At 38.0% G+C, this 11,572-nt stretch overlaps 1 protein-coding gene across 2 annotated transcripts; it reads left to right on the forward strand.

Annotated features, from left to right (window-relative positions):
• The first annotated feature begins 502 nt into the window (after positions 1-502).
• LOC107376214 (uncharacterized) lies at positions 503-11,069 on the forward strand. 2 transcript variants are annotated; one of them, XM_070555338.1, is made up of 10 exons: positions 503-621; positions 842-975; positions 1,049-1,145; positions 1,480-1,583; positions 1,685-1,768; positions 1,984-2,045; positions 6,440-6,529; positions 6,959-7,013; positions 8,043-8,231; positions 9,593-11,069. In XM_070555338.1, the coding sequence occupies exons 2-10, from the start codon at positions 853-855 to the stop codon at positions 10,547-10,549; spliced, it is 1,761 nt and encodes a 586-aa protein (XP_070411439.1). In that variant the 5' UTR covers positions 503-621; positions 842-852; the 3' UTR covers positions 10,550-11,069. The 2 variants fall into 2 exon arrangements, with proteins under 2 accessions (XP_070411439.1, XP_015800692.3); XM_015945206.3 differs by lacking the exon at positions 503-621 and having other exon boundaries at positions 650-975.
• The last annotated feature ends 503 nt before the right edge of the window (positions 11,070-11,572 follow it).

Here is an 11,572-nt window from a genome sequence, read left to right on the forward strand (position 1 = left end):
TGGACTGTGGGAGGAAGCCGGAGTGCCCGGAAACAACCTACACATGCACAGGGAGAACATGCAAACTCCATGCAGAAAGATCCCAGGCCGGGAAGCGAACCCAGCACCTTCATGGTAAAAGGCAACAGCTATACTGCGCAGCCACTTTTTATTTTCAAATAACTAATCACTAGTGTTTATTGAAACTTTATTTTATCTTCTAAAATAAACAAAAAACAAACAAACAAACAAAAATAAAATAAAAGTTGTTCTTAGAGTACTTGTGTGTTTACCTCTGAAGTTCATATTATTAAACTAAACAATGTTTCTCATTTCATGTAGAGTCAGGCCTTTGTCCTTTTATTTTCATGGATTTATTTTTTTCTAATTCTACTTTGACACATATTTGTTTACTTTCAGTGCTGCTAAGGGACCAGCGCAGTACAACCCCACCCCAGCTCAGGCTGACATCACAAACAAAAGAGTTTCTGTGTGTAACTTTCCACTCCCATGTGACAAATGTGCACTGTTCACTTTCATTTTCCATTCTGCAGTAGGAGTTCCAGCTCCCTTCCTGCATGTTTCAGAAGCAAATCAAGAGCAAATCACAGACTTTTGGTCACCGATAGGTTTTGAACTTGGGTATGTACATTGTTTACACTGTGTGTTTATGCTTTGTTTTTACCAGTTTTAGGGGATTATTTGCTGATTCACACAGAAGTGGATAACAATAGGAAGCTTGACTTTTTCATTACTTCCTTGAAACAGCTATAATAGTCGTAATAACTCCAGATGCTACATAACAACTGTTTCTATAACTATTTCTTCTGGTTTGATCACTTGTATATACTTGCATATTTAGGAAAGCAAACAATGGGGAAAGAACAGAGTAAGCTAGCACAGGAAGGCTATGTGCTATCAAAACAAGCTGAAGACTGTGCTATTGCCACTAAAGGAAATGATTCTTTTTTCATTAAGATGATTAATCTAAATCAGGTAAGTTTGGTGTTTTTCCTAATTCACAGTAAAATTAGTCACATTACACTAATAGATGGAATGTTTTCTACAGCTACCCAGTGAAGCTGTTACTACATTAACTTCAGAGATTGAAACTCTCCAGAAATTAAACCACCCTCACGTTGTGGACATGAAGCAATCATTTAAAGGTATTTTTTTGGCTCAGATGAACATTGATCTGTATTTGATTAAATACAACGTATGCATAAAGTCACAGCTTGAGGTTTGTTGGAGTTCACAGGGCTAAGTAAACACAAAGAAACAGAACTGGAAAATAAATTACTAGGTGCTGAAAAATGTATCTCATAACAAAAAATTAATATTTTACTCATTTTACAAGTTTATCAAGAATTTAAATGTAAAACATTGATATTTCACTGAGACCACAATTAAGTAGCTGGAAATAATATAACCTGTTTATGAGAGTCAATCTTTTTAAACCTTCATGCTCAAAACGGTAATAGTTTTATCACTCTAATACAGATGTGCAACAAAGGATTTATTATGTCGTGATGGACTACTGTCCAGGAGGAAGTCTTGCTGATAAAATAGAATTAAACCCGCCTGAGTCTCCACAGGAGTCAGAGGTATGAAACTGTAAAGCACATCTTTACATATTTAAGTCACAACATAAAAAAATTGTCCTTTTTCACAACTTTTCTTTTTCCTGCCCTGTTGTGTTTTGTAGATACTAAACTGGATTGTTGAGATCTGTGTGGCTCTGAAAACCATTCATGAAGAAGCTTTGTTTCACAAACACCTGACACCAAAGGTTCCAGATGCTTTACACAAACACTGAAACAAACGGGTTTACTGTATTTTTGTGGTCACAGATTTTAATGTTTGTAAAATGAAACAGACTTGAACTGCCTAATGTACACAAAAATATGGGACATTTTATGGAGTATAACAATACATAATGTTTTCAGTTTTGGGTCATTTATAATTTATATGATTTTTTGTAATTCATTTTTCACTTTTCTGTAGAATGTTTTGCTCAATGAATTTGGACTGGTGCGTTTGAGTGGATTTGGAAACATCAATGAAAGGTGAGTTATTTAAGTAGTTATGTTTGTGGGATGTCAGTGGGTTCATTATTTGATTCAAAAGGGTGTGTGTTTGGTGTTGTTTGACTGGCGACCAGGCACCAGTTCCCAGTCACCCTTAAGAGAAGGAGAACTTCAGAAAATGAAAGTGGGAGTAGATGGACAGAACCTACCATCAGTGTCGGGCATCTTGCATTTAAAAGATAATTATTTATAGCGACAAATTACCTTGCCCAATATAAATGAGTTAGTAACTCAGTTATCACATTGTAACATTTATAAATTACCTAGGAAAGTAACTGTAACATTACTTAAAGGAGCATGGGGCAGGAATTGTCCAAAAACAAGAAGTAAATAGGATAGTCAGGATGGACTTCATCTTTGATAGCCGGCAAAGCTGGAAAAAGCAGGATCTAACCACCTGGCTTATGTGAGAGTCCATCTGCAGCTCTGGGTCCAAAACCACCCACAGGTTAGTGATGGTTGGCTTCACTAAGCTGCAAAAACAGGGTGGCAGGACAGGACTAACTGCAGTGGGAGAGGGAGGAAAAAGTAAAAGAGCCTCCAACTTAGACTCGTTCAAATGTAAAAAGTTATTGTAAAGCGATACCTTCACCTCATTCAGGCAATCCACAGCCGGTTGCAGCGACTCTTGAGCTTTTAATGAAACATAAATGTGGCAGTCATCAGCATACAAATGATAAGACATGCCATGCCACCTAAACATAGCTGCCAGAGGAAGGATGTAAAGATTAAAAAGCAGAGGTCCTAAAATAGAGCCTTGGGGAAAGCCACAGGGCAGAGAGGAGGCTTCAGAGGCAAAATCCCCCAACCTCACACTAAAACTTCTAATGCTGAGGTACGATCTGAACCAGTTCAGGGCAGTTCCATGGATACCCACTATCTGGTTCAGTCGGGACAGAAGTATAGCAAGGTCTACGGTGTCAAAAGCAGCTGTGAGATCCAGCAACACCAGTAGAACATGGGAGCAAGAATCAGTGGCCGCAGAACATCATTAAAAACTCAAAGAAGGGCAGTCTCAGTACTATGACCGGGATGGAACCCTGATTGCATAGGGTCTAAAATGTTAAAAATCTGCTAATTTGTGTGTATGTATGTATATATATATATATATAAATATGTATATATATATATATATATATATATATATATATATATATATATATATATATATCAATCAATCAAAGCTTTATTTATAAAGCGCCTTCTTCAACCCTGTCAGGTAGCCCAAGGCGCTGAACATAGTACATGACAAAGTTAAATATGGTGAATAAATCAAAAATAAAAGCAGTTCAAATTACAAATTACAAAAAAGGTCAAACATTCCAGTAGAAGACAAATGGGTAAAACAAGGGATAGAGTGAACCAATGAAAACAGGGAAATAAAATCAACATTAAAGATGGCCAAATTCAAACATGTTCAGGAAACGCCAAGCGGAGGAGATGGGTTTTTAGGTGACTCTTAAAGACTGGCAGAGAGGGGGGACAGCCTAACTGAGGGTGGCAACTGGTTCCAGAGTGACGGTGCTAGGACTGAGAAAGCCCGGTCCCCGCGAGTACGACACCTCGAACGAGGGACAGCGAGCAGGCCTTGTTAGAGGAGCGCAGAGCGCGTGATGGGGAATGTCTGTTCAGGAGTGTGGCTAGATAGGGGGAGCATTACTCTGGAAGAAATTGTGTGTGTGTGTGTGTGTGATTGATTGATATATATATATATATATATATATATATATATATATATATATATATATACATACACACACACACATATATATGTGTATATATATATATATATATACATACACACACACACATATATATGTGTATATATATATATATATATACACATATATATGTGTGTGTGTGTATGTATACATATATATACACACATGTATATACACACATGTATATATACACACACACACATATATATATATATATATATATATATATATATATATATGTATATACACACATATATATATATATGTATATACACACACACACACACACATATATATATATATATATATGTGTGTGTGTGTGTGTGTGTGTATGTATATACATATACACACACACATATATATATATATATATATATATTTTTTTTTTTTTTTTTTAATTCATTTAAACTTTATTTCAGACATGGGATATGTCCATAACAAGAATAAAATAAAAGTAAAAAAAAAAAAAACATTCTAATTACAGACCATATAGGCAGTTGTTCCAATGTTCAAAAAGGACTGAGGAGTACCTCGTGTCGCTATATGTTAACAATGACAGCGCTCTAACAACAGCGTTAGCTGACAAACTCAAACCGCAGATGAATCTATACACGAAGAGCCTCATAAGCGCATGAAAAGTAGGGATGTTACTTACAACAAACAAAGGACTAGCAGAGGTCCACTTGAAGCTTCTTCATTACTACCTTACTATAGTTGCACCACAAGTGGGCTGTATAGAGAGGAGTACAAAAGGAACGAAAGAGGGACACTTTAACAGGATCTGAGCACATGCCAAAGTTACGTGCCAGAGTGTTTAGCCTGCATGTACAATTTACCGCATTGCCTCTTAATATCCTCGTCATCACAGAGGTCACTTTTTAAAATGTGCCCCAAATATTTTACTTTGCTTACCACTTCGAGGACCTGATTTGTTAAGTTAAAAGATGGAAAATTAAGCTTCAGGTCCCCTTTAGTAGCAGCAATCATAACCACACTCTTTTTAGGGTTAAACAGGATGTCAAATTGCTCACCATACTTAGCACATGCCCTGAGCAGCTGCTGCAGGCCTGCGCTATAGGGAGACATGAGGACTAGGTCATCTGCATATATTAAATGATTTACAAGGCGGTCACCCACCAAGCATCCAGTCTTACTATCATTCAGAGTAACAGACAGCTCGTCATGGTACCGGTTAAAAAGGACAGGAGACAGAATCCCGCCTTGTCTGACTCCATTCGATACAGAGAAAGGTTCAGACACTTCTGTCCCCCACTTTACCTGCATCAGTTGATGAGAGTACCAGAAGTGCAAAATCCTGACTAGGTATGAATGGACCCCTCTGTTTTGTAGCTTGATGAATAATTTCTGATGATTGACTCTGTCAAAGGCCTTAGAGGCATCTAAAAAACACATAAAAACAAAGTATTATGCCTAATGTATTTGCTTACTGTTTCTTTTAAAGCGTAGATACACAAGTCAGTACTAAGTTTACCTTTAAAATCAAACTGACTCTCTGTCATAGTTATAAAATTTTGCAGTCTATCCAGCAAAATATGCTCAAGCACTTTGGACAACACACTTGCCATAGCAATAGGCCTATAGTTATCAATACAGGCAATTTTTCCAGTTTTCTCTTTGACTATAGGGACTAAGAGAACATCTAACATATGGTCAGGCAAGATTCCATGCTTCAAAAAGCCGGAAAAGCACAATGCAACACCTGAGCTCTACAGCTAGCATACTTCATGTGCTCTGCTGATAGTTGATCAGAGCCGCAAGCTTTGTGTATATATATATATATATATATAGCTTCTGATCCGCAATCTTTTTGAAAATACTGCGGTGTATTCTGGAATATTTTTGACAAAGGCTGGGCTACAAGACAAATTAATTGAACCGATTATATATATGTATATGTATATATCAGCAGTGCTGTGCTGTCACTTTCAGTTCAGTTCATTTTGCAATGTTCCATGTCCATTTTTACATAAGCAACACATATACTAATATTTACCTTGAAATTGAGGCTAAAGTAATCAAACAGACCTTGCGGTTACAGAAATACACTTAATAAAGTGTGAGTATGTCAACTGTGCTTTAGTAACATTTTCTTTAATACAATAACATATCTGGGGGACAAATTGTCCTGAACAATTAAAAAGTGATTAATCCAGACTAATTGATAACAAAGTTTGATTAATTAGATTAGCTTTTAATCGAGCCCCACGCCTGAATGTAATATTTTAATGTGGCAAGGTGGAGAAACAAGGGTCCGAGTAGGATTTGATCCTCAGACTCCCGGGTGAGAGTCACACATGCTAACCAGTCTGCCAAAGGAATATCCCTGTGGCCAAGTAGCCACGGCATATGATCAATCAGGTTACAGTGACAGGATGCTCACCCTGTCACATCAGCATGAATACAGTGTCTAAAATGTCTCTATCTCAGAATTACATGAGATTAGGCGTATTCTACAAATCTTGTCTGAAACAAAGGCAGTTTGGAGAAAGGTGGAATTCTTAAACTGATCAGTATCATTCACTCGCTCATAACTGTGTCTAAAGGCAAAAGAGATAAAGATTTATTTTTCAGACTTTACATAACAGGATATAATCTATTTTACTTCATTGATTTGATGATTTTTTCTTACAGTTCAAACAGTCCATCCAGCACAAATCCAAATGCAACATTAAATTACCTGGCACCTGAGGTCTTCACAAAAGGCGAATATGATGCCAAAAGGTATTTATTTTTAACCAAAACATAAAACATTTCTATGCAGGCATGCTAGATTTTTTTTTCAGGGGAGTGTGTGTGTGTGTGTGTGGGGGGGGGGGGGGGGGGGGGGGGGGTAACTGTCTGACATTGATTGTTGTAAACTAACCATGAGACATTCATAACAAAAATAACTTAGAATTATTACCATCTGTTACTTAACCGTCTCAAGCTCAAAATAAGTTTTGATGAAAAGGACGAACAACTAAGTACTTCAGGGGTACTTCTTAGTTAAAAAATGCTCATGAAATACGTATATGGAGTAACTAGGTAGGTAGGTTTTAACTGTTGCAAATCTGCAATGCCTGCCTCCTGAGGGTTAATGTAACATGAGTTAGCCTGTAATTTTTATAGTCAATGATTTTATTTTGTACTGATGTAAAACATGACTTTCAGTGACATCTGGGCAGTGGGATGCATACTTGTTGAACTCTGCACTAAGAAGAAAGCAGTAAGTTACATAAGAAATTGATTTATCATCATTATTGGCTCAGTTGTGGATTTTCTGTAATTGATTTCTAATTGGTTGGATCCCAGTTAATGTGGCATATGAATATTTTCAGTAATGTTAGTATTTTTTTTCATAATTGTTATGAGTGTTTTGATTTTCCATTGTTCTTGTGTTTACCTCTCACTCACAACTGCCATCCATCTGTAATCACACACCTGTACTCAACCAGTGGTCAGCTTCCCCAGTTATGAGATAATTTGAGTGTTTTGTCGCTGATAGCTGTCTCTTTTTTCCCTGTTGCTGCTATTCACTCCTCAGAGTTATATGTACCTGTCTATTTGCCCTCAACCCTGGGTTTAACTTACCAATATCACAACAAAATGCTGTGTTACATTATTACCCTTCATCATTTTATATAGTAAACATTGCTTATACAAAGAATGTATCCATTTAAAATCATTTACTTAACTAATTTAAGCTATGCAAATTCCTACATATTGACACAAAGGTTCATTTGGGGTCACCGTGGTCACCACACCTGTGAGAGACCTACACTTAGGCACAAGAACATGGGTTCATCGTTGATTGAAATTGAACAGCACACAAAGGCTGCAGAAAATTATAAGAAAGAAAAGAAAGGATGGATGGTTAAACGGTCTGTTGGACACATGTAAAAATTTGTGTATCCATCGTGTTCTACCTAAAGACCCTTCATTTTCTGTTTTAAAAATATTTTTTAAGTGGTGACATAAATTCTTCATCTTAACTTTTATTAAATTAGGTCCTATTGAGATTGATCCACAGTTTGTATAAAACTGCAGCTTACAATAGGAACACTGTTAAAATGCAGAGTGGAAATCAGTAATAGTTGAATAATTATGTTTGAATAAACAAATAGATTTTTTTACTGGGAATTTAGAAATATGCACTAGTGCCAATGAATAATGCTAATGCTAATGAAGAACATAAATGTAAACTTCAGTAATTTAAAAGAAAATCAGAAAATGATTAACTATTTTTGTTTTTCAGTTCTCTGCTGAGAATACAATCAACCTCATTCCAAAGATAATTAATGGTGTCTGCCCAACTCTCCCAAGCAACTTTTCACCAGAGCTTGGTTATCTCTTAAGTGACCTTCTGAAGACAGACCCTATGGCTAGACCAACTGCCAATGAGGTCTTGGCGCATCCCATTGTGCTAAAGTGTCTAACAACAAAGGTATGAAATATATAACTTCAATGAACTCATTATTGGTACTTTCACATCTGGCCCGGTCCAGTTCAGGCTAAGTGGTGTTGGTCTGGGGCCCATACCAGTAGGTTTGTACTCACACACGCATTTGAGAAATTATGGATGATTCTGCTATGTAATTCCTGCTAAGAAAGATGAAACCAGTACTAGAAGTGCAGGGAGAAGGAGACACAACAGCAATGCAACATGCCATCATAATGACTAAAAGGCACATGGATCTGTTCATATATATATATATATATATATATATATATATATATATATATATATATATATATATATATACATACATACATACATACATATACATATATAGCTTCTGATCCGCCATCCTTTTGAAAATACTGCGGTGCATTCTGGGATATTTTTGACCAAGGCTGGGCTACAAGACACCTCCTGTGTATCCTTGCTCAACTGGCTAAAAGGCTAACAAATGGAGAACAGATGCCTCGGTAGAACATGAACATTGGAAAACGCCTTGGCGGTTCCTGATGATGTATCTCGTAGGCAACCGGTGAGCGGCCAAGGGATCATGGTGAGGTTCCTTGGCATTGAGAAACACTCCAGAAGTTCTAACTGAGTCAAGCAAAGAACACAACAGTGCTGTGGTTGATCCAGGCGTTCCCAGCAGACAACTCTTTTCACCTCCTTTGCATCCCACTGTGTAGTCAGAAACGTTTGATTAAGATTTGACCATGACCAATCGAGGTGTCATCAAGTTCAACAATAAACCTTTGTACAATCAGTAGGACAGTCATAATAGCTAAGTTCTCTGGAATGTGGAAACCTGCGAGCATGTGTGCGGGGGAAAAAGACATGTGGAGAAGTCCCCATTGGCTGATCCTACCCGCCAATCTGAAGCTTCCCCTAATGGTAGGCATTAATTTGAGCCAGCCTATTATTCAGAGGTGGGTGGGTGTGGTCAATGCAGCTTGAAGCAGACCACCAGGGTCTGAAAAAACTGCCTGTTGAACATGGAAAAAAAATCAAGCTACCCAAATGTGAATCCAAAAAACACCACCTGGGTGGGACTGGGTTGGCCCAGATGTGGAAGCACCATATGCCTTGTGTTTCTAATTTTACAATTTAAGAAAGATTGGCTGATTTTGCTAAGAATTTAATGCTAAGGAAACACGGCATTTTTCTATATAAAAAATATAAATAAAATAAAAAATATATATTATTTATTTATTTTTTGTAGCTTGCTTGAACAGTTTTTTCCAAGAACACTGACTGCCCTTTTGAGTGAGTGAAGTGTGCAGAGGGCTTAAAATATTTTGAGTTTTGTAGGGAATAATTGTTTAATCTCTTTTATTCTTTTTTGTCAGTGCAAGACAACAGTCAATGAACTTCAAGCCAAGCTGAAAGATCTGAGGGCCCTGGCTGATGGTTTGGAACGCGTTCACGAGGGCACAACTATCGGCAGTCTGACTGGAGGAGTGATTGGAGCAGTGGGTGGGATTACATCCATTGTGGGACTTATACTGGCACCATTCACTTTGGGAGCTTCACTCATTGTCACAGGAGTTGGTGTAGGTGTTGGTGCTGTAGGTGGAGTCACTGCTGGGGCCTCAAACATCACAAATATGGTCAACCAGTCCTCTGATCGCAAAGCTATTCACAGCATGATTAAAGAGTTTGACCAGAAAACTAGAGCAGTGGTCACCTGGCTGTTGGAGATTAACATTAGTTTGCAAACCATCAGCAACCATTGCCCCCAAGTATCTGACACTGACAGCAACTTAAAAAAGCAAAACCTGATGAGGCTTGGCTTCAGGGCAGGAAGAGGCTTAGATGGCATCACTGAACTAATCAGACTGGGTTCAGTGGTGACCATTGGAAAGATTGCTGCACAAACGTCAAGGGCAGTGCGTGCAGCTGAGGTAGTATCAGGTATATTTTCTGGTTTATTTGTGGCAGTGGATATTTTTTTCATTGCAATGGATGCAAGGGAGATTCACCACATCAGGGGAGCAAAGGAAGCAGAGAAGCAAGATGCACCTTCCTCTAGTTCAGGGTCTAAACCTGATGGCAATGACTCATTTGATACGTCGAAGTTATTGTTCAACACAGAGATGCAAGAGTGCGACACAACAGAAACATCTGAAACAGAAGATCAGTCTGGCTCAAACAAAGCTGAAATCAGATCTGAGATCATGAGATTTGTTCACTCAGTCAGAGAAGCAGCAGACAACTTGGAAGAAGTTCTCAAAGAACTTAAAAAAATGGCCTCCTCTGTCTCATCATTATATGAAGAGAGTGAGCTGGAGGAGGAACTCATGTAACTAAGTGGTTACATTTTATTTGATGAGAATCACATCAAGTCACAGAAAAAAAGCCATTTCCATCAATCCTTCCATCATTATGAGCAGTATGTTATTGGGGCAGCCAGATGGGGCCAATGAAATCTTGAAGATGGCACAAAAGTTGGTCCTTGTTGTAACTGTGGGACAGTTTAAGCCAGGAGTACACTGTGCTACTTTGATTTAGGGGTGAATTTTGTATCATGTAGTATACAGGACATTTGCAACTCATAACCAGCTCCCGATCAGCAATTGAGCGGGCACATTAATTTCAAACATGTTTGATATCTTGCTCGTTCCTCGTGAGGGTTTCACATTGTTGAGGCAGCAGTGTGACCCAAAATGTAGCATAACCGCTCACACAGAACATATGCATACACGGCTGCCCAGCTATTTCTGTGTCTACACACATTGTCTTTTTAATTTTACACTTTTCTCCACACAAGCATTGCCAAGAAAGCATGTTCTGGTGTGTTTATGTCAAATAAAACACATCTGAAAATCTTGGTTTACTTCCTTTCTTTTATCTTGATCGTCCAACCCCCATAAACTTCTGTGTCGTCCTACAACTACGGCAAGCCTGAAAGACAACAGACATCAGTACTGCCACAACAATCTCAGGTTCTTCCGACTTAATGGTCTGGAGAATTCTGTAAATTCAACTATTCTTTAGCATATTGAATTGCACTGAAGGGCCTTGAGTGTCTGTTAATGCGTTTTGTCTTTCTTAATCTTTTGCTTTGTACTATCTGCTATTGGGAAACAGGAGGAAACCCATCTGTGGGTAACACAGTTGTGTAATAGCTCCAGTTGGGCCAGCTGAAAACAGTAAGAGCAATTATGGTAAATAATACATAAACATAAACATATTTTCTGCTTCAACATGTTGCTACTACATGAGGAAGTCGTACAATTGAGATGGAACTGAATGCAACAAGTAAAAAATCTGCACAGTGCAAGCCTGGTTTTAGCCAGTGTTTCAGTGCACTTGTCATGGTCTTTAGT

The sequence above is a fragment of the Nothobranchius furzeri genome, chromosome 1, assembly GCF_043380555.1.
Source record: "Nothobranchius furzeri strain GRZ-AD chromosome 1, NfurGRZ-RIMD1, whole genome shotgun sequence".
In the NCBI taxonomy this organism is placed as follows: Eukaryota; Metazoa; Chordata; class Actinopteri; order Cyprinodontiformes; family Nothobranchiidae; genus Nothobranchius; species Nothobranchius furzeri.